Source organism: Pan troglodytes, chromosome 5 (genome assembly GCF_028858775.2).
Source record: "Pan troglodytes isolate AG18354 chromosome 5, NHGRI_mPanTro3-v2.0_pri, whole genome shotgun sequence".
NCBI classification, from domain to species: domain Eukaryota; kingdom Metazoa; phylum Chordata; class Mammalia; order Primates; family Hominidae; genus Pan; species Pan troglodytes.
In genome coordinates this window covers 160,290,996-160,318,418 of record NC_072403.2, presented here as the reverse complement: position 1 = coordinate 160,318,418, position 27,423 = coordinate 160,290,996, and the positions used below count along the sequence as shown (strand labels likewise).

The following is a 27,423-nucleotide window of genomic DNA, read 5'->3' as shown; positions in this document are numbered from 1 at the left end:
AGACAAGCACGTGAATAATAATGCATGGTAGGAAAGCACAGACACGACATGAGAAGTATCATAAAACTGCAATGCAGACACACAAGGCCAAGAGCCACTTAGCTTGGGGAACCAAGAAGAGCCTGCAGAGAAAGTGGCATTAGAGCAGGGTGGAGTGACAAGCATAGCAGGTGAATGTAGCCGAGTGACAAGTGTAGCGGGCAAAAAAGGTGGTGGGAGGGAGGCAGGGGCTGTTTTTCTCCATAGCAAATCACTTCAATTTATGCGACTATGTGTAAACTGCAAGATAATGAAAATAAGGGGGCACCTTACACCATATGCAAATATTAACTCAAAGTGGATCAGAGGCCTAAACGTAAGACGTAAAAGTGTAAAACTCTTACAAGACAACATAGTGAAAAAGGCTCACAACACTGGATTTGGCAATGATTTCAGTGGATATGACACCAAAAGCACAGGCAACAAAAGAATAAACTGAACTCCATCAGAATTATGAAAACGTTTGTGCATCAAAGGACACGATCAAGAGTGAAAGGCAACCCAGAGAAGTGAAGAAAATATTTGCAAATCATATCTGATAAGGGATTCATATCCAGAATGTATAAAAAACTTTATACATGGAGTTGGATTGAAATAAACTTCTTTTATACATTGAGTTGGATTGAAATAAACAATCCAACTCATAAATGGGGAAAGACTTGTGTAGACATTTCTCCAAAGAAAATACACAAATGACTAATAAGTATATGAAAAGATGTGCTAGGCGTGGTGGCTCACGCCTGTAATCCCAGCACTCTGGGAGGCTGAGGCGGGCGGATCACAAGGTCAGGAGTTCAAGACCAACCTGGCCAACACAGTGAAACCCCATCTCTACTAAAAATACAAAAATTAGCCAGGCATGGTGGCGGGCACCTGTAGTCCCTGCTACTTGGGAGGTTGAGGCAGGAGAATCGCTTGAACCCAGGAGTAGGAGGTTGCAGCGACACAGCGAGACTCTGTCTCAAAAAAAAAAAAAAAAAAAGGAAAGATGCCCAATATCACTAACATTAGGAAAATGCAAATCAAAACCATAATGAGATACCATTTTATGTCCATTAGGATAGTTATTATCAAAAAGGAAAAAAAAGTGTTAGCAAGGATGACAAGAAATTAGAACCCCTGTTCCCTCCCTGCTGGTAGGAATGTAAAATGGCATAGCCAGTATGGAGGTTCCTCAAAAATTTAAAAGTAGCTGGGTGAGGTGGCTCACGCCTGTAATCCCAGCACTTTGGGAGGCCAAGGCGGGTGGATTACCTGAGGTCAGGAGTTTGAGACCAGCCTGGCTAACATGGTGAAACCCCATCTCTACCAAAAATACAAAAATTAGCCAGGTGTGGTGGTGCGCGCCTGTAGTCCCAGCTACTCGGGAGGCTGAGACAAGAGAATTGCTTCAACTCGGGCGGCAGAGGTTGCAGTGAGCCGAGACTGCGCCACTGCACTCCAGCCGGAGTGACAGAGCAAGACTCCATCTCAAAACAAAAACGAAAAAATTAAAAGTAGAACAGCCAGATCATCCAGCAGTTCCACCTCTAGGCATATTCCCAAAAGAAATGAAAGCAGGGATTTGAAGAGCTATTTGTACACTCATGTTCATAGCAGCATTACTCACAATAGAAAAATGATGGAAGCAACCCAACTGGCTGTTGGTGGATAAATAAACAAAATGTGGTATATGGGACAAGGAAATATTATTCAGCCTCAAAAGGGAAGAAAATTCTGACACATGCTACAAGACAGATGAACGCTGAGGGCATAATGCTAAGTGAAAAAAAACAGTCACAAAAGGACAAATACTACATAATTCCACTTACAGGAGGTATTGCAAATGGTCAAATTCATACAGACAAAAGTAGAATGGTGGCTGCCAGGAGATGTGAGGAGGGGAAATAGGGAGTTGTTTAATAGGCACAGGGTTTCGGCTTTGCAGGACGGAAAGAGCTCTGTGGATGGTTGGTGGTGATGGTGGAACAACATGTGATTATGCTGTCACTGAACTGCAACTCAAAATCAGTTAGGATGGTAAATTTTACATTATGTATATTTTACTATAATTTTTTAAAATAATTTTTTTAAAAAAACTAAAATAATACAAGATAAACTCAACTTTAAAAGTTCCACCCTCTTCTATACCACTCCTGCCATGGACTAGGCTTTCCTAGACCCTTGGAGCGCCTGATTCTCTCTGCTCCTCCCTTGGAGAGCCTGATTCTCTCTGCTCCTCCCTTGGAGAGCCTGATTCTCTCTGCTCCTCTCTTGGAGCGCCTGATTCTCTCTGCTCCTCCCTTGGAGCGCCTGATTCTCTCTGCTCCTCCTTTGGAGAGCCTGATTCTCTCTGCTCCTCTCTTGGAGCGCCTGACTCTCTCTGCTCCTCCCTTGGAGCGCCTGATCCTCTCTGCTCCTCTCTTGGAGCACCTGATCCTCTCTGCTCCTCCCTTGGAGAGCCTGATTCTCTCTGCTCCTCCCTTGGAGAGCCTGATCCTCTCTGCTCCTCCCTTGGAGAGCCTGATTCTCTCTGCTCCTCTCTTGGAGAGCCTGATTCTCTCTGCTCCTCCCTTGCAGAGCCTGATTCTCTCTGCTCCTCCCTTGCAGAGCCTGATCCTCTCTGCTCCTCCCTTGGAGAGCCTGATTCTCTCTGCTCCTCTCTTGGAGAGCCTGATTCTCTCTGCTCCTCCCTTGGAGCACCTGATCCTCTCTGCTCCTCCCTTGGAGAGCCTGATTCTCTCTGCTCCTCTCTTGGAGCACCTGATTCTCTCTGCTCCTCCCTTGCAGAGCCTGATTCTCTCTGCTCCTCCCTCGGAGAGCCTGATTCTCTCTGCTCCTCCCTCGGAGAGCCAGATTCTCTCTGCTCCTCCCTCAGAGAGCCTGATTCTCTCTGCTCCTCTCTCGGAGCGCCTGATTCTCTCTGCTCCTCCCTTGCAGAGCCTGATTCTCTCTGCTCCTCCCTTGCAGAGCCTGATTCTCTCTGCTCCTCCCTCGGAGAGCCTGATTCTCTCTGCTCCTCCCTCGGAGAACCTGATTCTCTCTGCTCCTCCCTCGGAGAGCCTGATTCTCTCTGCTCCTCCCTTGGAGCGCCTGATTCTCTCTGCTCCTCTCTTGGAGCGCCTGATTCTCTCTGCTCCTCCCTTGGAGTGCCTGATTCTCTCTGCTCCTCTCTTGGAGAGCCTGATTCTCTCTGCTCCTCTCTTGGAGAGCCTGATTCTCTCTGCTCCTCCCTTGGAGCACCTGATCCTCTCTGCTCCTCCCTTGGAGAGCCTGATTCTCTCTGCTCCTCTCTTGGAGCACCTGATTCTCTCTGCTCCTCCCTTGCAGAGCCTGATTCTCTCTGCTCCTCCCTTGGAGAGCCTGATTCTCTCTGCTCCTCCCTTGGAGAGCCTGATTCTCTCTGCTCCTCTCTTGGAGAGCCTGATTCTCTCTGCTCCTCCCTTGGAGAGCCTGATTCTCTCTGCTCCTCCCTTGGAGAGCTTGATTCTCTCTGCTCCTCTCTTGGAAAGCCTGATTCTCTCTGCTCCTCCCTGCCTTCACTGTCATCCCTGGACTTGGCACCTTGCTTCACCTGTCTCTTGGGGCCAGACCCTGTCTTGCTTACCTGGATCCCCAAGCCCAGCATTCTGCATCTATGCTCCATGATCCCCCACAAGCTGTTGTAGAAGGTGATAGGCATACGTTGGCTGCCTTTTCTGCTGAGTGCTGATGGAGAGGACACTGTTCTAAGTTTGAACACTGGCAAGTAGGAATCTGTATGCAAACTGTAACACTATTTCACATAATGCAACAGATTAAAATAACATTAAACATATTCCAACTGCTTTTATCTACGACTTCTTTTTTTTTTATCTCTTGCAGCTCAGAAATAGATTTTACTCCTATCAGCAATGTTCACACTGGGCCCCCAAATGAAGTCCTTCAGAGGTATTCTTTGAGATTCCTATGACCAGCCAAAACAAACAAGCACAAACAAAAACAAGCAGATTGCTGAATAAATTCAAATCTGACTAAAATGCTGGCTTGTGTTCAAAATTGTCATCTCCTGGGGTCAGGGCAGGTGACTGGCACCCAGCAATGAGAAGAATGCCCATCTGACCTGTTCTACAGCCCTGCCCTGCCCTGCCCCATTCTGAAATCGGTGTGGCATAGGCACAGGGCACATCTCTGCCTGCAGAAAATGTCTCTAAGTTTTCTTTTACCACGGAGGCCACTTCCAGCACAAGAATTGGAGTCCAAAGATTACACTGTCGATTTCTGATTTTTTTTTTCTAAGTAACAAGTTGCACTTAAAAGTTAGCAAAAGAAGACACATTCCCAGGTCAAACCAGTAAGTGCAGCTTTTCTCATGATGTGCTGGGATACAGAAGTACAGAACTTATCCACCAGGCATAACAAGTTTCTATGGGAAAATGGAGTCAGGGGTCCAGCTGGGGTTTCTAAGATGAATCCACTCCACAGAGGGAAAGAGTGAGTGCATACGGCCTCAGCCTAGAGTCATTACTAGTGGCCATTTTCATCTGGGCAGTAGAGGCAGTGAGGACCCAGAAGTGAGGATGGGCTCTAGGTGGATGGAGAGCCAAGCAATATGAGGAGGGAACAAAGGCCAGAGGTAGCAAGGAAGAAGGCTCACAGGAGTGAGGTGGGGCTGTGCAGAGGAACAGATGGAAAGGGAGAAGGAGCAGACTGCCAGGGTAGTTCCTTGGTATCTTCATTCTCAGCCCTGCTAACCTGAGCCTGGAGTAGAATGCAGTGGGAACAGGGCAGAACTTTCTGTTTTCCTCTGTGCCTTTCAACCAAAACCCCCTAGTCAAGGCGGGAAGGAAGAAGGGACAAGGGTTGGAGGGGAGCTTTTTATTCTCCTTTCTTCCTGCTCCTCCTTCTCTCTTTTCCACTTCTCCTGGCAACCATTACTTGCTAATATTCTCACTGGCACACACATACATGCACACAGAGGTGATCACAAGCAGAAGGGGATGCTTAGGTGGGCACAGCTAGGAGACAGGCCTAAGAAAGGCACAGAATCACCCCATGTCCAGGGTGTGGAGTAGGAAGAGGAAAAGTAAGAGGGAAGCAGAGGCAAGAGGCAGAAGGCAGGAGCACCCCCGGTTTGAGCAGTAAGTTCTGCAAGCTTTCAGTCAAGCTGCCCTGTGAGCAGAATCAACTATCTCTTCCTAGACTGTGATGAGCTAGCTTGGTTCCACTCCGCTTCCAACACTGTATTATTATTTTTTCCTCTCTGCTATTCTGCAGCTCCTTGTGACTACACAATACACTCAGCTGTGTTAAACAAAAACACAAAAGTTGCTGCTGTCTTGGACAGTTCCCTATCAGATGAACAGAAAGGCCAACTGGGCAGAAGGCGCCAGCAACCATAGCCTGGGCTGGGGCTGGGGGTGGGGTGTTGGAGGGGGACTGGGGACTGGGATGAGGGCGAGGCTGGGGTGAGGCACGGGCTGGGAGAGGGGAACGGTGGGGCTGGGGCAGGGAGCTGGGCTTGGGGGGCAGGCGGTGGGGGTGGGGCTGGGGTTGGGATGAGGGTACGATAGGGCTGGGATGGAACTGGGACAGGAGTGAGGGTGTGGGAGGCTGGTGGTGCTGGGCTGGGGGTGGGGCAGGTGGTGGGGGTTGGGGCGGAGCAGGGATGGGCGGGGCTGGGGGTGGGTAGTAAGTCAGTTTAGAAAGGACTGAAGTGCCAAACACATTTTTTTTTCTATTGTACTGGTTTTTATGTAGTTTATCCTCAGTGGATCCTGGACGTTTACATTTGTATACCCATTTTAAGACAACAGCCTATCCCTTAGAACCATATTTAAAAAATAGGTTTACATAAGCAAACTTTACAGCATGAAAGACTTTCGTCTTATCAAATACACTTTCATTGGGAGCCTTTCTTCCTCTAATTAGAAGTCTGAACTTGTTAACATATTTTATGTTTTTATTAGCCAGCAGGTTCATTCTGTAATAAAGGCATTTCTTTTCCAGAATTATACTTTCAAAACTTTCTTGCTTAAAAGATTTTTCTCATTAAATATTTATGCTTATTTTTAAAACCCAAGAGTGTAATAAGAAAGCCTCACTTTATGAGTCTAGGGATGCAAATATCTCCAGAATGCACAGCTATTGTCATTCATTCACCCCACAAAAATTTATTTGTCACCTACTATATTCAGGGGATTGTTCTGGCCATAGAGATACAGTAATGGACAACATACTCACTATAGAAAGGTGAAACAGCATTCAAAGTACTATGGAATTTTGGAATTAGGAATAAAGGTACTAACAATCACTGAATTGTACACTTAAAAGGGTGAATATTATGGTATATGAATCATATCCCAATTAAAACACTCATTTTAAAAAACGCTATGGGAAGGTGGGGTGCGGTGGCTCACGCCTGTAATCCCAGCACTTTGGGAGGTCGAGGTGGGTGGATCACCTGTGGTCAGGAGTTCAAGACCAGCCTGGCCAACATAGCAAAACCCAATCTCTACTAAAAATACAAAAATCAGCCAGGGGTGGTGGCAGGCACCTGGAATCCCAGCTACTTAGGAGGCTGAGGCAGGGAGAATCACTTGCACCCAGGAGGAAGAGGTTGCGGTGAGCCGAGATTGAGCCATTGCACTCCAGCCTAGGCGACAAGAGCAAAACTTTGTCTCAAAACAAAACAAAAACCCAGCTGTTAACAATTGTTATCTTTGAGACCTGGGTATTAAGAGACGTTACAATTCTACTGTGGAATTTTTATTCAATTTTTTTACAATGAATGTATGTTGTAATTGTATAGCAAAAATTACTTTTGGCTGGGCACAGTGGCTCATGCCTGTAATCCCAGCACTTTGGGAGGCCTAGGTGGGAGGATCGCTTGAGGCCAAGAGTTCGAGGCCAGACCAGGCAACATAGTGAGACCCCATCTCTTAAAATATATATATATTCTTATATTAATATTCTATATTATATCACGCTTTATAATATAGCGTTTTGATATCATATTACCCAAGGACATAAACTAATCTGTAAATCAAGTCAACACAAACTGATTCTTCTAGAAGGCTCTGAGGAGACTCTAGAGAAGAAAATGCAAGGTTAGGGAGTGGCCAGGGAAGATTTGGCATTGGCCTCCTGGTTTCAAATCTCATCTCTGATACTTACTAGCTGTTCAACTTTTAACAAGTGCTAACTTTATAATGAATATCTCTACTATAAATAATAATATCTATGATAAGTATTCATTGAGCTCTAGCATGTACCCAGGAACTATGTCAACTCTAATGTGCTTTTAAAAATGTCGTTTTTGGGCCGGGTGCTGTGGCTCATGCTTGTAATCCCAGCACTTTGGGAGGCCGAGACAGGCAGATCACGAGGTCAGGAGATCTAGACCATCCTGGCTAACATGGTGAAACCCTGTCTCTACTAAAAAATAGAAAAAATTAGCCGGGCGTGGTGGCGGGCACCTGTAGTCCCAGCTACTCTGGAGGAAGGGGAATGGTGTGAACCCGGGAGGCGGAGCTTGCAGTGAGCCAAGATCGTGCCAGTGCATTCCAGCCTGGGCGACAGAGCGAGACTCTGTCTCCAAAAAAAAAAAAAAAATGTCATTTTTGGCTGGTCGCAGTGGCTCACCCCTGTAATCCCAGCACTTTGGGAGGCCAAGGCAGGCGGATCATTTGAGGTCAAATGTTTGAGACCAGCCTGGCCAAAATGACAAAACCCTGTCTCTACTAAAAATACAAAAAAAGTCGGGCATGGTGGTACACGCCAGTAATCCTAGCTACTTGGGAGGCTGAGGCAGGAGAATCACTTAACCCGGGAGGCAGAGGTTGCAGTGAGCTGAGATCGCACCACTTCACTCCAGCCTGGGTGACAGAGCAAGACTCTTAAACAAAAAAACAAACAAACAAAAAGTCATTTTTGTGATAATTATCAGCATGGTTGTTATTACCGCCTTCCCATACTTTGTTTTTTCCTCTTTAGTTTTTGGCAGTACTTTAGGTAGCAAGGCAGATAAAGTACCGTACCCTGAGGTTTAGACATGTGAAGTGAAACTGATGATCAATGATGCAGAATAGCTTAATTGATAATTATCACATCACTAGCATTGAAAAGATTCATCAAAAATATTAAATAGTAAAACTTTCCTTAAGTTGAAATTCTCCTTTAGAAGGAAATGTTTAATCTTCATGAATCAAGTGACTGACTCCAATGAAGAATTCAGATAAAATACCCAAACAGATCCCGAAAGATGAAAGAGATCAAAGGAATATCTTGGAGAAAAGAAACCCACACCCTAAGGAGAAAGGACATACACATACAAACAAAGATACCCTTTGAAATCACAGATGAAAATCTGTCTTCCTTTTGGCATCTTTGTTAAGGAATCATGTCTCTGCTGTTGCACACATTAAAAAAAAACATACACCCCCCCACACACACATCCAGATGTTCACGAATATTCATGATGTGCTTCCAATTTGGTTTGGACTTGCTCTTGATTTATTTTTGATTAAGTTTCAACAGCTTCTGCTGGGGCCCATGAGATGGATGGCATTGCTGTAGCACAAATTTAGAACATGTTCATCTTCTAAATAATTGCTCCAGTCTCTCAAACTATCCCTTATACATAAATTACTTATGCACAGGTCTCAGAATGGCCAGAGACAGGAGCAGTGGCTTACTCCTGAACTTAGATTCTTAATACCATTCTAGAGTTGGTAAATTAAGTCTCCATTTCTAATACACAGATTGACCTGTCAAGGGAGAAAAAAAAGCAACATCTTAATTTTCTTTTTTGAGAAGTGCAGTGAAACACTAAGGGAAAGGTATGAGCTGTGCTCTGGGGTGTACTGAGATGTATTTTCCAAAGTTACCCCATGAGCTAGTGTGTGTCTTTCCTGATACTGAATAGTTGAAAAGTCAGGATAACTGATGTGACCGCATCAATTTTTTATTTTTATTTTTTGAGATAGGGTCTCATTCTGTTGCCCAGGTTGAATTGCAGTGGTGCAATCTCGGCTCACTGCAACCTCTGCCTCCTAAGCTCAAGCCATCCTCCCACCTTAACCTCCGAAGTAGCTGTGACTACAGGCATGCGCCACCATTCCCAGCTCGTTTTTGTTTTCTGGGTGTTTTTGGTAGAGGTGGGATTTCACCATGTTGCCCAGGCCAGTCTCAAACTCCTAAACTCAAGCGATCCACCAGCCTTGGCCTCCCAAAGTGCTGGGATTACAGTCATGAGCCACCACGCCTGGCCAACACCAAACAAATTTGCTCAACATTTTACCATCTTGTTTTCTTCAACTTAAAATTCTTAAAACTTCCAAACCAAAAGAAAAGACAATCCCAAATGCAAACATACTGCTGGAATGGGGGCAATGCTCTTCTAATGAGAGGGAGCGAGAGAAACCTCCCACTGATACACACGGTGATCCACAGCTCAGAGCTTAATTCTCTTTTTTTTCCCCCAGACAAAGTCTCACTCTGTCGCCCAGGCTGCAGTGTAGTGGCGCTATCATGGCTCACTGCAGCCTCAACTTCCCGGGTTTAAGTGATCCTCCCACTTCAGCCTTCCCAGTGGCTGGGACAATAGGTGTGTGCCACCACGCCCTGTTTATTTTTGTATTTTTTCGTAGAGACAGGGTTTTGCCATGTTACCCAGGCTGGTCTCAAACTCCTAGGCTCAAAGGATCCACCTGCCTCTGCCTCCCAAAGTGCTGGGATTACAGGCATGAGCCACCAGGCCCAGCCCAGAGCTCAGTTCTCTCTACTGTTAGTCATTTCGGTGCACAGGAGCTGTGGTGAGAGATCAGTCTAAAATATGGACTGCGTGCGTCAGGAGGACAATGTCAGGTGTGGTGTGTGACAACACCAGCATAGGCTCAGGGCCCTGCCTCCGCTGACTACCAGGCTGGGCCCTGCAGGTGTCTGCCTAATTCCATTCCAGATGTCAACCTGCCTCAGGCCCCACACAGGGTTCTGCAGAATAGGTGGGCCACTTGGCTTGGACCACTCAGTCATCTCCTACAGTCTCAAATGTAGACTGTTGACATCACCGCTAAATGACATAGATCCAGCTACAGAAACCCACTCTGAGGGCCTGGAAATAAGCAAACATTCACTGCACTCCTTTACATTTTGTCTCACTTCAAGATCATACTGCCTCTAGCGTGCTACAAATTAACATTTTTAAATAGCCTATAATTAGCTTCTGATTAGCCTAAATAAATTATACTATAATCTTCCATGTTAAAAATGTATATAATTGTTAAATGTAAAGGCTGAGATCACACTACAATTTTGGCATCCTGGTTTTAATATTCCAGGCTCCAAAAAGGCACCTGGCCTGGGCCTCGTTCACCCCTTGAATGGTCCTGACTCCAAAAACAGGGATGCTCCTTTCCCTCCCAAGCCCTGGCCAAGCCCTGGCCAAACCCTGGCTACCTGCTAGGTTCTGCCATCAAAGTGGCCACTTTTACCTGAGTTCCTAACTCTTCTCCCCAGTTAGTGTCAATTTCCTCAACATTTAGGAATGCTGTCTGTTGTATGCAAATGGAAACAACAAAGCTCGGACTTTTTCCTTTTTGGCAAGTACTAGTATTGAAGTAGTATGCTAGTTTGGTGTTTAATCCCTCAGGTGTACTACTTTTTATTAAAGCAAGCAAACAAAAACCATTTCTAAATGTTCAGGAGCAAGACAAAAAGAAGCTGAAATTCTGTAATCCTAGCATTTTGGGGGGCTGACGCGGGTGGCTCACCTGAGGTCAGGAGTTCAAGACCAGCCTAACCAACATGGTGAAACCTCATCTCTACTAAAAATACAAAAATTAGCCGGGTGTGGTGGCGGGCACCTGTAATCCCAACTACTTGAGAACTTGAGAGGCTGAGGCAGGAGAATCACTTGAACCCGGGAGGTGGAGGTTCCAGTGAGCCGAGATCACGCCACTGAACCCCAGCCTGGCAGACAAGAGTGAAACTCAAAAAAAAAAAAAAAAAAAAGAAGCTGAAATTGTTGATGCACATTTGAAAAATCTGAAGCTCTCTCTACTCTTAGACTGTCATGCACAACACAGCCAACCCGGTGGTTTCCGCAAGTGCACAAACAGTCTGCAAAGGTGTCTAGTGCCTAAGTGTAAGGTTGGAAACACCTGAACTGACTGCAGGGTTAATAAAAAAGAAAAGCCTTCTTAATTACCAAAGGTATAGAATGCCAAGATCAAATCTGGCACCAAGAGATCTGTTGATGTCCACATTCCCATAGTGCCATGTGCAAAAAATGCTGACTAAATTGGAACAGGGCATTTGATTACAAATGTGACTTTGTCTGAGAGAGGCCAGAGCACAGAACTGTATTACCATCTGGCTTAAGATATAATGCCTCAGTGTATTTGACATCAAGTGTATGAATCCCACAGCAGAATGGAGTTCAGACTCACCATCTAATGCCCACAGATACTGATCACCATCTTCAAATCAGCTGTAGCCCAAAGCTAGCAAATAATGTAAGAGAAGACAAAAGGAAACAGAACAAAAACTAATGCCATTTAGAGAAACAACGGGGCTTCAGCAGGATAACTCAGGATAGTGTGCGGCACAGTTCTCATTCTTATCCTATGGGGATAAGAATAAGAATTCAGGGACAACATAAGTCTTCTGTGTTTCTATGCTCTGGGGGCAGACCTGTGTTCCTTAAAAACAATGGTGACCTTGTAGACTGAGCTGGGCAGAGTCTCACTTTCCTGATCATTTTCTTGAATATTCAGGAAGCTCAAATGTACAACAGGAAACCTGTTTCCCACATGCTTTGCTGTCTGTAGCAAATAACAAAAGAAAAGCAGTCAGTGAAACCAAACAAAAACCCACACAGACTGGACTATGTGCACATGTCTGCGTGAAGCCACAGGCAAAGCAAGAACAAGTTCACCTTGGCCCAGCGGTCAACAATTGCAAAATGGCAATTTATTCTGTTTCGCCCTGTGAATAGGAATGAATCGGAATATTCTACTTTATCTTTTATATCATTAATAATCCAAGGACCTGTGAAAGAACAGCCTGCCTCTTTTTTCCCCTCACATCGTTTATACCATAGTTTCTAGCCACATTTACCCCTCCCTCCATTTTTGGCCTTGGATGAAACTGTGACCTCTCCCTGAAGTTACTCCCCATGGTCCACACCTCCCTCAACCAGGTCAGTCTTCCCTGTGCCTTCTGATTGGGAAGCCTGGGTTACCACTTCCTCTAAGGAGTCATCAGGCACCCTCTTCTGTACTCCTGCACAGCACGGTAAGAGTATGTTACTTGCCTCACACCCCTACTAAACTGTGGCCTCTTTGTGGGCAGGGAATACATATTTTGTCTGTGATTCTGGAAAGGCAAAATCCCACATAACAGACTTAATGCTCATTAAATATTTCAAATATATTTAAATGCTCAGTTGAATATTTACACACATGAATGAATTCAACAAATACTTATTGGGCACCTATTATGTGCCATGCACTGTTCTCTATGCAAGGGTACAGTAGTGACCAAAGCAGACCAACAAAAATCCCTGCCCTCAAACCAGGCAGGACCCACTGGAAGGGACAGGAAGCAACTTTGCAGGTGCTGAATGTGTTCTCTATCATGCTGGGCTGTGGGTGACGTGGGTATATTTATTTGATGAAGTTATACGACTGACATTTGTGCATTTAGATGTATATAAGTTATACCTCAAAACAAATTTTTTTTTGAGACGGAGTCTCACTCTGTCACCCAGGCTGCAGTGCAATAGTGCGATCTCGGCTCACTGCAACCTCCACCTCCAGTGTTCAAGCGATTCTCCTGCTTCAGCCTCCAAGTAGCTGGGACTACAGGTGCCAGCCACCACACCTGGCTAAATTTTTTTTTGTATTTTTAGTAGAGATGGGGTTTCACCATGTTGGACAAGCTGGTTTCAAACTCCTGACCTCAGGTGATCCACGTGCCTCAGCCTCCCAAAGTGCTGGGATTACAGACACGAGCCACCGTGCCAGGACAAAACAAACTTTTAAAAAACATAGTAATCATGAAGTGTGAGTGGGGTGTGAAGATGAAACAATGGCAGGATGCTGCTAGCTGTGGATGCCGGGAAACAGGCACAGGACGTTCACGGTATTATGATCTTTATAGATGTTCACATTTCCAACATAAAAAGCTATTTAAAAAATCCCTGCACTCACTTGAATAAATATTAATGAAGTACAATTAATGGATCCTCTTCAGCATTACTGCAGGGATTTTTCAACACAGAACAGAAACAAACGGAAAGAAATCAACAGTTACAGTCACTTATGATGACAGCAATTTTTTTCATTTAAGCCTCTAATAACTTTGAGATACTTTACTCTCATTTTATAAATTGGGAAACTGAGGCCAGGAGCGGTTACCCCACTTGCCAGGTAAGTAAAAGAGCCAGAATTTGAACCAAGTCTGTGACTCCCTCAGCCTCTTTCCATCAATGTTTCTTACAACCTCTTGCTCACTGCAACAAGCCCGGGTAAGGGCTCTTCCTCCAGCTTGGAGAGGGGGTGGTACAGTCAAAAGAGGCTCTGACAATTAGCACTGGTTACAATGGACACTAATCTTACTGCCTCTGTCTTAATCCAGAACTATATTTGGAAGGTTTAAGTTATTAAAATTGCAAGGAATGACAAGTCATTCCTACACCATTAACAATGGTTCTCTTTCTTTTTTTTTTTTTTTTTTTTTTTTTGAGATGCAGTCTCACTCTGGCACCCAGGCTGGAGTAAAGCGGCATGATCTTGGCTCACTGCAACCTCGCCTCCTGGGTTCAAGCGATTCTCCTTTCTCAGCCTCCCAAGTAGCTGGGATTATAGGTGCGCACCACCACACCTGGCTAATTTTGTATTTTTGGTAGAGATGGAGTTTCACCATGTTAGCCAGGCTAGTCTTGAACTCCTGACCTCAAGTGATCTGCCCGCCTTGGCCTCCCAAAGTGCTGGGATTACAGGTGTGAGCCACTGCACCCGTCCAGCAATGGCCCTGCTATTGACCTTTCACAGTTATAATATGCAATATTTTTATCGACATTCTCAGTCCTTAAAGTCCTCAGTGCATCTCCACCTGGGCTCCCTTTTCCTTGTATTCACACAGTCATGACAACAAATTGGCACAGAAGCTGGGCCAGGCTTCAGCTGCTGATGAGTATGTCATCATCAACAGAGTGCTGCTGGGGGTAGGGACTTCTCTGTCAGCTCCATGCCACATGGACAACTGCACAAACTTGTTTTCTGCCAATACCCACACAGATTCCACCTCAAGATGCTGAGGAAGCTGATACTGCCAGTTATAAGAAGCCACCTTGAGTGTGTTTCTTTCCTGACCATGGTGTCACTTTGACAGATGTCAGACTTAGCATCATTCGAGTTGGACCATTATGGACTTGGAAAGCTACTAGCATTTCTGATTGCAGCTTCTCCCAGCCAAAAAAACACATGGTGCCCAGGGATTGTGCCAAATGTGGAGAGATATGGGCAACTTCCCTGCTGTTCACAAGCACTAATGTCCCAATCCCCAGCAGAGGGAAAGGCTGTGGTCCAAACACATCATTCCTGTAGGGCCCATTTGGTGCTAAATAAAAACTCTCACCACAGTTATAAATGTGAATCATAATCTCTGTTTATATTGTTGAATTTTTACCCATCTGTACTCTCTGTTGTCTTCACCAAAACTAACTGGCCCCAAAGACACTTTATCAAATGCATTATTCCAGTCAGGATCCGGGTGATTAAGTCCTAGAGAAAGAGCTTGACGTCCAGTCCAGAAAGTTAATTACTAACATAATTATCAAAACCTTTTATTTTTCAGGGTTAAGTCAAGCAACTCTGTAGGCTGAGTGTCCTTTTGTTTCATTTGTTCTCCAGTTGATACATAATTAGCTCTTAATGACAATGCATTTTTTGACTTTTTAAAGCCAAACACAAATATCTAAGTATTCTATCTGTAGACTATTTCTTCAATCTCCAAAATTCACCCAGAAGATTTAGAATGAAACAAAGCCATAAACCAATTCAACCCATCACCCAAAATTCTCTGTCCCCAAGGCTGTCTTCTAAAATGACTTTTTCTAGAGCAGATACAACAAATCTAATGCTACTTTTCCCCTATAAAATGTTTGAGGCTTCTAATATGTTACTGCATATTTCCTCTTCTGCTTTTAACAGGTTATTTCATCTCAAAGCCATCTCGCACTCAGCTTTGACAGGGCTGCTGACAAACATAGAAAGAAACTGGCCAGTCACAGTGGCTCATGCCTATAATCCCAGCTCTTTGGGAGGCCGAGGCAGGTAGATCACCTGAGATCAGGAGTTTGAGACCAGCCTGACCAACATGGTGAAACCCCGACTCTACTAAATACAAAAAATTAGCCGGGAGTGGTGGCACACACCTGTAATCCCAGCTACTCGGGAGGCTAATGCAAGAGAATCGCTTGAACCCAGGAGACAGAAATTGCGGTGAGCTGAGATTGCGCCAATGCACACCAGCCTGGGCAACAAAAGCGAATCTCCATCTCAAAAAAGAAAGAAAGAAAGAGAGAGAGATAGAGAAAGAGGGAAAGAAAGAAAAAAATTATTAAGCTGCAGGTCCTCAGACCTGAAGTTGTGCCAACCAAGCAGCCAGCAGGGAAGGCATATTGTTTACTTGTCTGAAGGCAGAATTGAAAGATTAGAAATATATGTAAAATTCTGATGCAATAAAAGGGAACATGACAGACTGGAAGTCACAGCTTTTCAAGGAAATGAGTTCCCATCAGGAATCAAAACTGTTAAGCACTGTGAGAGGGAACTTTCAGTAGGTTAACAGTGTTGTGTCATAGCCTAAATGATGACTAGCTTCAAAACACATCTAACATGGACATCTAGACTTTGGAGCCATGTGAGTGACACAGGAAACATCCAGCACCTAAACCCGATCCTTGCCAGTTTTAGAATTTCCCTTTTCCACTGCAACTTGTCTGGAATTTCATAGAAAGAGAATCTGAAGGCTGAGCGCAGTGACTCACGCCTGTAATCCGAGCACTTTGGGAGGCCAAGCCAGGTGGATCATCTGAGGTCGGGAGTTCGAGGCCACCCTAGCCAACATGGTAAAACCCTATCTCTACTAAAAATACAAAAATTAGCCAGGCGTGGTAGCGGGCAACTGTAATCCCAGCTACTTGGGAGGATGAGGGAAGAGAACTACTTAAACCCAGGAGGCAGAGGTTGCAGTGAGCCAAGACCATGACATTGCACTCCAGCCTGGGCAACAAGAGCAAAACTCTGTCTCAAAAAAAAAAAAAAAAAAAAGAGAATCTGAATATGCCAATTTGGGGTCTTGCTTGCTAACTACAATTTAAAGAATGAACAGTCACACTTTCAGCCTGGCTTGAATCAGCTCCCATCAATTTTACTCACCACCAAATTCTTGCACCTTTGATGGGAACTAATTAAGCTCATGTGGTGTTTTCTCCCCCCAGACTGTCTTCTGCGGTTTTGGAACAGAGCACGCCAAATTAGCCCCATCTGTTTGAATGAGAAGGAGGTTTTTAAATCTAAATAATAAATCTAAATAATAATCTAAATCCCACCGATGGGCAGACTTTCTCTCCTACCTAGAAGCTGCCTTCCAAAGTTCCCAAACATCATGGGATGATGATGGTAACCCCAACTCCTAACCAGCTAGAATCCTCAGAAGAGCAGTTTAGTGTTGTGTCAGTGGTCTGTCTTCTGGCAGTTCACAGCAATCATTTCCTCAAGCACAGTAAAATGTCTGAGGAGGCCACAGAGTCCTACCAGACTATCATTTGAGGCAAGAATTGCAACATTCTGGCCAGGCGTGGTGGCTTACGCCTGTAATCCCAGCACTTTGGGAGGCCGAGGCGGGCAGATCACCTGAGGTCAGGAGTTTGAGACCAGCCTGACCAACATGGAGAAACCCTGTCTCTGCTAAAAAAAAAAAAAAAAAAAATACAAAATTAGCCGGGCATGGTGGTGGGCACCTGTAATCCCAGCTACTCGGGAGGCTGAGGCAGGAGAATCACTTGAACCCAGGAGGTGGAGGTTGCGGTGAGCCGAGATCACACCACTGCACTCCAGCCTGGGCAACAGGAGGGAAACTCCATCTCAAAAAAAAAAAAAAAAAAAAAATGGAAACATTCAAGAATTCAGGGCATTATGCAATATTTAAGTTGTCCTGTGGTAATCTTGCCAAAATGAGAGTATTTTTTCATTAACTATGCTCCAACGGGAGAGCCTAATGAATTTTAAGAGTGTGAGAGTCTTTTGACACATAAAGTTACTTTCTTCAAAAGGAGGAAATAACCCCAGCATTCACACATGTCAAGGAGCAAAGTTAAAAGAAAGAAGCCCTTGACAACGCTGCTGCCCACCTGGGCCAAGGCGTCAGGCCCCCGTGGTGATGGCTGTCAGCCCCTGGATGACACTTCTCAGCCTCAGTCAACTTTAAACTAACTCCCATCCCTGCAACTACTAAATTGGTGAACATAAAAGAAAGAGAATCAATTAATATTTGGCAGTCATGATATAATGTTACTCCTGATCCAAGGAATCTTTACTTGGTTAAGAAAAGAAATAATAGTACATAAGAACACCATAGTCTTACTGTGGAAACAGATTATGTTCACTTACACAATATAGGGCAGTGGTACCCAACCACTTGCTGAGTCCCTTGTATAAGAGGAGTCACAGAACCCTTGTATGTAACATAAAAATAATTATTAACAAAAGAATTATCTGTTCCTAATTAGTTCTAAATTAGTTACTTAATTATTATTTTTTTGTGTGTGCTCACCCTAAGTAGATAAACAGGAGGTGGGAGGAGGATAAATAAGGATTCAATTGAATCAGCAGTTTTCAAACTTTTTTTTTTTTTTTTTTTGAGACAGAGTTTCACTCTTGTTGCCCAGGCTGGAGTGCAATGGCGCGATCTCGGCTCACCACAACCTCCGCCTCCCAGTTTCAAGTGATTCTCCTGCCTCAGCCTCCCGAGTAGTTGGGATTAGAGGCATGCGCCACCACGCCCGGCTAATTTTATATTTTTTTAGTAGAGACGGGGTTTCTCCGTGTTGGTCAGGCTGGTCTCAAACTCCCGACCTCAAGTGATCTGCCAGCCTCGGTCTCCCAAAGTGCTGGGATTACAGGCATGAGCCACCGCTCCCGGCTTAGTTTTCAAACATTTTTTTAAAGGCAGAGGAACTCTGTTACTTAAAACATATCCATGCAGCCCCCACTATATGAGATGGCTCAAAAGGAACAGGTCTGGATGAGGAGACAGAGGGTTGAACATTTTCTTCTGCCTCAACCCCACTTCTTGAGGAGGTCCTGAGGTTGGCATAATGAAACAAAACTATTTGAAAGGCACGGAACTGAAGTGAATCCAATAGTAAGATATTTAAACTGAGAAATGCAGATGCTTTTATGATATTTTATAGCAAATATACAATTTTGAACTACTAGTATACATATAAATTATATATATAGCACCTATGCTATTTAGTTACTGTTTATCACATACAAGTCCAAATGCGTCTCTGATTATACACATAAAGGTTTTCACAAACAGCCAAACTTATTTCAATGCACCTGAGTGAGAGGAGAATATAACCATGAAAGATGGTGATGACAAGTCTCAAGGACAGGGAATATGAGCTGCAATAAAATGTTAAGTAATAAAGGAAGAAGTTTTTTTTAAACATATAGATGCAGCATTGTATCACTGATTTTTTTTTTTTTTTTTTTTTTTTTTTAATAAAAGTGTCTTTAGGCCGGACGTGGTGGCTCACGCCTGTAATCCCAACACTTTGGGAGGCCAACACGGGTGGTCACCTGAAGTCGGGAGTTCGAGATTGGCCTGACCAACATGGAGAAACCCCGTCTCTACTAAAAATACAAAATTAGCCGGGTGTGGTGGTGCATGCTTGTAATCCCAGCCACTCGGGAGGCTGAGGGAGGAGAATCACTTGAACCTGGGAGGTGGAAGTTGTGGTGAGCCCAGATCACGCCACTGCACTCCAGCCTGGGGGACAAGAGCGAAACTCCGTCTCAAAAAAAAAAACAAGAGTGTCTTTAGTGGTGGACTAGTTTTGCTGATTTTTAAATGCCCATAAAAACACTAGAAGGATACCTGCTAAAACACCAATGTGATTATTGCTAGGTGAGAGACTACAGGTGATTTATTGTTCCTTAAAATTTTATGTTGCTTTCCAAAAGAAGAAAAGAAAAAGAGAAGAAAAGAAAAAAGGAACGAAAGCTGGAAAAAAAATTAGCCTAGACACCCTTTGGGCTTAGAGTCAATAAAAAATGTAGTATACACTGGTGAATAGTAAAAATATACTTTTCCCTTAAGTAAAAAAATAAAAATAAAAATCTATTTTTTTTTTTTTTTTGAGACGGAGTCTTCCTCTGTCGCCCAGGCTGGAGTGCAGTGGCGTGATCTTGGCTCACTGCAAGCTCTGCCACCCGGGTTCACGCCATTCTCCTGCCTCAGCCTCCCGAGTAGCTGGGACTACAGGCACCCATCACCACGCCCGGCTAATTTTTTTTCTATTTTTAGTAGAGACGGGGTTTCACCGTGTTAGCGAGGATGGTCTTGATCTCCTGACCTCGTGATCCGCCCGCCTGGGCCTCCCAAAGTGCTGGGATTACAGGCGTGAGCCACAGCGCCCGGCCAAATCTGTTCTTTTAATGAGTGCAAAGGTTCGATCCTATTGCTCCAGCCAACACTCACTCAGTTTGATATCTGCGGCAGAACTGGGCCAGTCTTTTAGGGACCTGAACATTCTACCCCACACTAGTGCAGCAGCCTACAGATTGATACCCCAGGAAGAGCTAGCACTGGGATAAAGACCAAGGAAAAGCCCAAATTGGAGCAGCTCTGCTCACAGAAGCATATTCCCAGGACCCCCACTCACCACTTCCAGGTCCTGGGAAACCCGCCGTTTCCGCAGCTCCTCCATCCTCTCGCACACGTCGGAGAAACAGGTGTTGTAATAATCTGCATACTGCTGCGCCAGGTCATCGATGTTTCCAAGTGAACCATCCTGAAGGGGTGGACAAACAAAGGCGGTCAGGTCAGTCCACCCTGGAAAAGCCCACAGCCATCGGACCTCCCTCTATGCAGAGTTAATAGTAATAAAGGCTGGTATTTAAGTGGGAAACATCAAGTACCAGGTTGTTTTACATGCAGGATCTCCTAACCCTCAGGACAGCCCTCTGACAGGGGCCTGTTTTTTCCCACTTATATTGATGGGTAAACAGGAGCTCAAAGAAGTTGAGCGACTGCCCACAAATCCCAGGACTAAGAAGCACAGAGGCCAGCTCTCCAACCTCGGACGGTCTGGTGCCAACACCAAAGTCTTCAATCCCCATCTCTCTGCCTGCCTAGCAGGGCTAAGAGAGGAAACACCAGGGAAGCACCTTCAGCAAAGGCACTGTGTGAGGAAGAGGCTCCTAATGCCCAGTGTGGCCCCTGGACTGCACCACCACCTCCTGGGAAGCTCATAAAAGAGATGTCAGGACCCCTCCCAGGGATTCTGACGGGAGCCTGAGAATTCAGGAACCGACAGAGAATTGCATCTGGGACAAATCTCACTGTACCTCTCAGGAGACCCTCAGAAAAGTGGAAAATCTTTTTATTCATTTAGTCATTAGTGTTCATTAATATTCATTATTATGGTCATTAATATTCATATTATTCATTAGACTCATTATTCACTAGGCATTCCAAGTCCAGGTGCAAGAGTACATGTTACAAATTCACCTGCATAAATAAATAAACATGTCAGTTGTTTCTTCCCCAAGGCAAGTGCCACGTAATTGCTCTAGAGCTCATTCTGAGTTTCCACCCAGCTCCATAGCGCCTGGTACTGGTTAAGTGGCCTTAGGCACGTCTCTTAACCTCTGAGGAACACTGAATAATCAGAACACCTACTTCAGTGAGGACTACTGGAGTAACACGTGTGAAGCGCTTAGACTTTAGCCGGCTCATGTAGTCCACCCGGCATGTAGTAAATGCTAAAAATTTCTTGCAGTGTAATACTCACTGCAAGATTATGTTCCACACTATAGTCTTCCTTTAGAGCAATGGATTCCTAAAAACATACCTGAATACATACAGGGAGGACGACAGAATTACCTTGTACATTTGTAAGTGATGCCATTTCTTCTATCAATTCATTCAGAAAGACCTCTCCTCTCCTCCAGCTCTTTTTTTTTTTTTTTTAACCTCCCAACATTCTGCTCTTTGGTATAAATAAATGACTTTACCAAGACAACCAAGGAAAATACAACTTTTAGACCACCTAAAGCCACACACACATTTTCCATTTTACAGACTGCTCGCCAACCCCTTCAGTTATTTAATGTTGGTGCACTGCCCATAGCAACACACGCCTAACACTGCGAAGCAGGCTTAGATGCAAGCAGGGCTTGGGAGTTGGATTTCTCCCAAAGTTTCTCTGCTAAAGACCTACACCCTGGTCAGCAGGCCTGGGGCAGAGCAAGGATCATCTCTACCCTACTTCTGCATTCACTGATTTTACAGAACCAAGGGAGAGGAGAAACAGAAACGGGAAAAAAATGACGCTTCAGAAAAGCTCCTTGCTTCCCCACCAATAACATGTTCTGCATTTGAGCTGATTGCCTCAAAGTTCCTAGCACAGTGTGGAGACAAGAAGGACTCTTCTAAGGCCAGTAAGATCTTTGAATGTGTCTGGACAAAAGTCACTCCTTCACTACAATCAGTCTTGTCTGTCTGAGCCCACAGCCTGGACTGACACAGCAGGCAAGGTGGGAGACCCCCTCCTCTTCAAAATGTCGTCTACTGTCAAGTGTCCAGTAGAAAAATAACAAAGGTCAAGACAGAATCTGTTGCTGCCCCTCTGAGGACATGCACCGTGGCCCTCAGCCTCCTGGCCTCTGCTGTGCTGCCTCCAGGAAAGGAAACTGCCTGAAAACAGAACCTGGGCCGGGCGCAGGTGCTCACGCCTGTAATCCCAGCACTTTGGGAGGCCAAGGCAGGGCGGGGGGGTGGGTGGATCACCCGAGGTCAGGAGTTCGAGACCAGCCTGGCCAACATGGTGAAACCCCATCTCTACTAAAAACACAAAAATTAGCTGGGCGTGGTGGCGCAAGCCTGTAATCCCAACTACTCAGGAGGCCAAAGCACAAGAATCGCCTGAAATCAGGAGGCGGTGGTTGCAGTGGGCTGAGATCGCACCACTGTACTTCAGCCTGGGTGACAGAGTGAGACTCCATCTCAAACACAAAACAAAAACCCAGAATCTGTCTTGGAAGAAGAGGGAGCCAGGACAGAATATCTTAAGGTGGGGTTCCTGAAATACGGCATGATAAACTGATATTAGGATCCTGAGGATCCTCCAACAGATTGCAACTCAACCACACAAGCCCCAGGGTCACAAATCGACCAATTCCATCTACAGCCTCCCGATGGCCCAACATTGCCCAACCTGCCACCCAAATGACCTTGCTAAAAGATCTGACGGAGTCTCCCCCACTGAGATCCTTCCATGCCCCATCACCCATCCTACAATATAAACCCCAAATGTACCAGCCTTTCAGTCTCCTTCACCTGCGGTCCCCACATCCTCCATGCAGTAGGGGCCTGAGAGGACCCAGAGAGCAATAAGCATTTCCTCCTAGAGGCACTAAGCAGGCCTTCTCCCACGCATCCCCGGTAACCCCATCAACACACACCCCCAAGAGAACTGAGGGAACTCCTGGAGGAAACTTTAAGAGAGAAAGAGGGCAAAAAAGCAGCTCCCATGGGGACATGGGTTCTGACCACCAGCTCCTGACAGCTGTGACTAGGACAGCAAAGCACTAGCCCCTGGGAAGCAAGGGCTCGATGCCACAGCTGCCTCAGCTATTCGAGCACCTGGGGCCAGGTGCCTGGCTCACGCCTGTAATGCCAACACTCTGGAAGGCCAAGGCAGGCAGATCATTTGAGGTCAGGAGTTCAAAACCAGCCTGGCCAACATGGTGAAACCCTGCCCCTACTAAAAACAGAGCCAGGCGCAGTGGCTCACGCCTGTAATCCCAGCACTTTGGGAGGCTGAGGTGGGCGGATCACCTGCGGTCAGGAGTTCGAGACCAGCCTCACCAACATGGAGAAACCCCGTCTCTACTAAAAATACAAAATTAGCTGGGCGTGGTGGTGCATGCCTGTAATCCCAGCTACTCAGGAGGCTGAGGCAGGAGAATCACTTGAACCCGGGAGTCAGAGGTTGCGGTGAGCCAAGATTGTGCCATTGCACTCCAGCCTGGGCAACAAGAGTGAAACCCTGTCTCAAAAAAAAAAAAAAAAAAATTAGCAGGGCGCGTTAGTGGGCGCCTGTAATCCCAGCTACTCAGGAGGCTGAAGCAGGAGAATCACCTGAGCCTGGGAGGCAAAGGTTGCAGTAAGCAGAGATCGCACTATTGCTCTCCAACCTGGCCAGGGCAGCAGAGTGAAACTGCGTCAAAGAAAGAAAGAAAAGAAAAGAAAGAATGGAAAGAAAAGAAATAATTTACTAAGGATGCCAAAAGAAGGAAAGAAAGAAAGAAGGAAGGAAAGAAAGAAAGAAAGAAAGAAAAGAAAGAAGAAAGAAAAAGAAAGAAAGAAAGAAAAAGAAAGAAAGAGAGAGAAGAGAGAAGGGAAGGGAAGGGAAGAGAAGAGAAGAGAAAAGAGAAGAAAAGGGAAGAGAAGAGAAGAGAAGAAAAAAGGAAAAGAAAAGAAAGGAGGGCCGGGTGCGGTGGCTCACGCCTGTAATCCCAGCACTTTGGGAGGCAGGTGGATCATGAGGTCAGCAGTTCGAGACCAGCCTGACCAACATGGTGAAACCCCGTCTCTACTAAAAATACAAAAAAATAAGCTGGGCATGCTGGTGGGTGCCTGTAGTCCCAGCTACTTTGGAGCCTGAGGCAGGAGAATTGCTTGAAACCAGAAGGCGGAGGCTGCAGTGAGCCGAGATTGCGCCACTGCACTCTAGCCTGGGCAACGAGAGCAAAATTACACCTCAAAAAAAAAAAAAAAAGAAAAGAAAGAAAGGAAGGAGAGAGAGAGAGAGAGACAGAGGGAGAAAGCAAGAAAGAAAGAGAGGGAGAAAGCAAGAAAGAAAGAGAGGGAGAAAGCAAGAAAGAAAGAGAGAGAGAAAGCAAGCAAGCACCCAGGTAGTTCCCAGGACGGAGGGAGCTGGGCTATCTTCAGCACCAGGGCATCCTCCTTGATTTACCTAGGGATGTTTGTTTGCTGATACTTCAAAGAAACAAAGTGCTCACCATCCCTGTTCACCCTGAAGCCTCTCCTAGTTTCTTAGCTCCTTTCCCCAGCCTATACTGACAAAGACAAAGGAGCTCCCCTTTGTGTGTGAGTTTGAGGGCAAAGGGGAGCAACTTAACCTGAAAGCCCATTTTAATGAGTTATAGACCTGATCCCTATCACAACCGGGGACCCTGGAAGATCCTGGGCTCTTTGGAGTTGTCTTGGTCTCAGGAACGTGATGCTGTCCTCATCCAGAAACTTCTGCCTTCATCCAGCCAGGAAACAAAACACACCTGCCACTTTGACCAAATAGAAAGTCCATGTCTCCCAACAGCCAAGTGTACTTGTTAAGGGGGTTACAGCTTACACACTACCCTGTGGCTTTCTGGTCTGGAATAGAAATCCATCACTCTCTCTGTCTCTTACACACAGAGGTCCACACTGAGGTATTCCAACATGGAATACTGGTTTCTCTCTAAAACAACCAGCTTTCACGTTTGTGAACTGTCCAACTTATCACAACCAACCGTCGTCTTGGACTAACCAAGACCACTGGGAAAAAAACTATTTATATATTATTTATGTAATTATTAATATAGCTTTGTCCAAACTACTTTCTTCCCCTTTTTCTCTTCTCTCTCATATATCCTAAGAATATTCTGATGATGTAGAAAAACCAAACTCAATGTCTTCTACAGCCTCACAACAGAGATCACTTCTGACACCAGACATGGTTGGGCAGGGGAGGTGGTTCCCCTCCCTCCACACTCCAAAGAAGCAGCAAGTTCTGCAGTGGACACTAGCTGGGTGTTTTCCAGCTCAAATCCGACACTACCAAACTGGAGACAGCCTCATAACCCACAGGCTGAAGGCTCAGTCCCACAAGACTGCTCTTCACTTCTGATGCCAGAAGCAAGCTCCAGGTTGTTTTACCTGCTACAAATTAGGGTTCCCACGACCCCCTTTTGGGGCTCAATTAATTTGCTAGAGTGGCTCGGAAAACTTGGGGAAACACTATACTTACATTTACTGACTTATTTTGAAAGAATTCACAAAGGATACCAATGAATACCAGATGAAGAGATGCACAGGGCAGAGTATTGAGGAAGGGTGTCGGAGCTTCCCTGCCCTTTCCAGACGCTCCACCCTACACAAATTTCTATGTGTTCAGCTATCCAGAAGCTCCCAGAACCCAGTCTTTTGGGGTTTTTATGGAAGCTTCATTATGCAGGCATGATTGATTAAATCAAAGGCCATTGACTATCAGCTCAACCTTCAGCCCCTCTCCCCTCCCCAGAGGTTGGGAGGTGGGGCTAAACGTCCCAACCCTCTAATCCAGCCCGGGTCTTTCCTGTGACCAGCTTCCATTCTGAAGCTACCTAGAGTGGCCAGCCATCAGTCAACTCATTAACACACAAAAAAATACACTTATCACTTTGGAGGTTCCAAGGGTTTTAGGAGTTTGCCAGAAAACAAGATTAAGACCAAATATGTATTTCACAATATCATAAAACCAACAACAAGCCAACTCTTCACTTCAGTTCTGTTTTTCCTGCGAGTGAAATTCTCTATCCCATTCCCAATCACTCAAAACTCCCCCAATAACTTGGGGACCTGAAAAATATATTTGTTGCTCCTGAGGAAAAGAGCAGCTGTTCAACTCAACTCAGGCCAAAGAAAGCCAGCATTTCACACCCTACAACATGCCATAATAGCCACTCCTCACTCCAGATAATAATTAGAAAAGGGTGGCACAGCTGCTTTTACATCTTCCCAAATTACTTTCCAGATGTGCAGTAAGTCCCCATAATTACCACTTTCATCAGTCCTGATGATTTAAATGCCAAGAAAGGCAACAGAATAGAAGAATGTATATGTGTGTTTTTAAGAGTGGGTCTTGTCTGCCATCCCACAAAAAGAATCTTTTACATTCCAATCAATGAAACCAACCACCTGATGATTTTCTTTACCCACTCAAAATTCAGGCTTTAAAAAATGAAATAATAAGAATAATCATCATTTCTATGTTATATGGGGGTGGGAGGAAACTCTGGGAATGATGGATATGTTTATGATGTTGATGGTAGTGGCATATACTTATTCCCAAACTCATCGAATTGTATACATTCAAAATGCACAGCTTTTCACTTATCAAGCATACCTCAATAAAGCAGTTTTTAAAAAGCCATGCTCTTTCAGGACTGACAGTGTTTGCATTATTTTTATTCAGCTTGTTCCTTGAGATAGCTACAGACCTACTCCATAAAAATATTTAATTTTACTAAAAATACTTGCAACATGAGTCTGCAGGAAATTTAAATAATGTAGATGAGGTTTCCATAGGATCGCATGCTGCCATCTTTACGGAAACACAAAATCTACGTCTGACTCAACACCCCACCATACTAATGTCAAGCACTGATGTTGCAAAATAAACTTGTAACTATAATAAGACTTAAAATCATCTCTACATTTATTATAATAAATATCATGATTAAAACACTGAAACGGATTCTTTTTTAAACCTTTTCTTTTAAGGTGTTCAAAAGTTTCTGGTCTGGAGTTTATTGCTTGCCTCATCTGTTTCACTTCTTTCTTATTTTCCCTCTTTGGTTCTCTGGCATTAAACTTAAGCAATATTAGTTCAAGTTTAGGAACACGGGAAAACTTTATTTCCTCAAAATAATTTTTTGAGAAAATTGTGAAATTTTGAGTCACGCGATCTTTTTATAAGAATTTTCCCACCCCTGTCTTTGAAAACAGGAAAAGAGATACATGCAGATTCAAGTTCTCTTTCCTTTTCTTCTCATAGAACCTGGTCACAGCATCTGTCCATATATATGACAATCCATTTCACTTGCTGCAGATTTAAATTAAATCTGTGGAGTCATCACCCATGTCAGCTCAACGGACAACAAACTTGTATAATCTTCCCCCAAAGCCACAGAGCATCTTTGTCCCAAACACCCGTCTTTCATACAACCAACATAAAAATACAGAGATAAGGGGCATTGTACCGAGCAGTTCAGATTGGGTGGACTGCTGTTGCAATTAAGGAGAAAAGACACAGAGCACTGTTCCCTCAACAATCGGTTTCACAGTATTTCTGAGATT

At 44.8% G+C, this 27,423-nt stretch overlaps 1 protein-coding gene across 6 annotated transcripts in view; it reads right to left on the bottom strand.

The window, feature by feature from the left end:
• The window catches only part of SASH1 (SAM and SH3 domain containing 1), a 283,948-nt gene that overhangs the window by 141,998 nt on the left and 114,527 nt on the right, over positions 1–27,423 (bottom strand). For 5 of the 6 annotated variants that reach the window (XM_024357457.3, XM_009452183.5, XM_024357455.3 and 2 more), the window contains exon 2: positions 19,961–20,089. In XM_024357457.3, coding sequence (XP_024213225.2) covers positions 19,961–20,089 — 129 coding nt within the window. Of the gene's footprint in view, positions 1–19,960; positions 20,090–27,423 lie in introns of those variants that run through there. The other variant, XM_024357458.3, reaches the window with a different exon arrangement.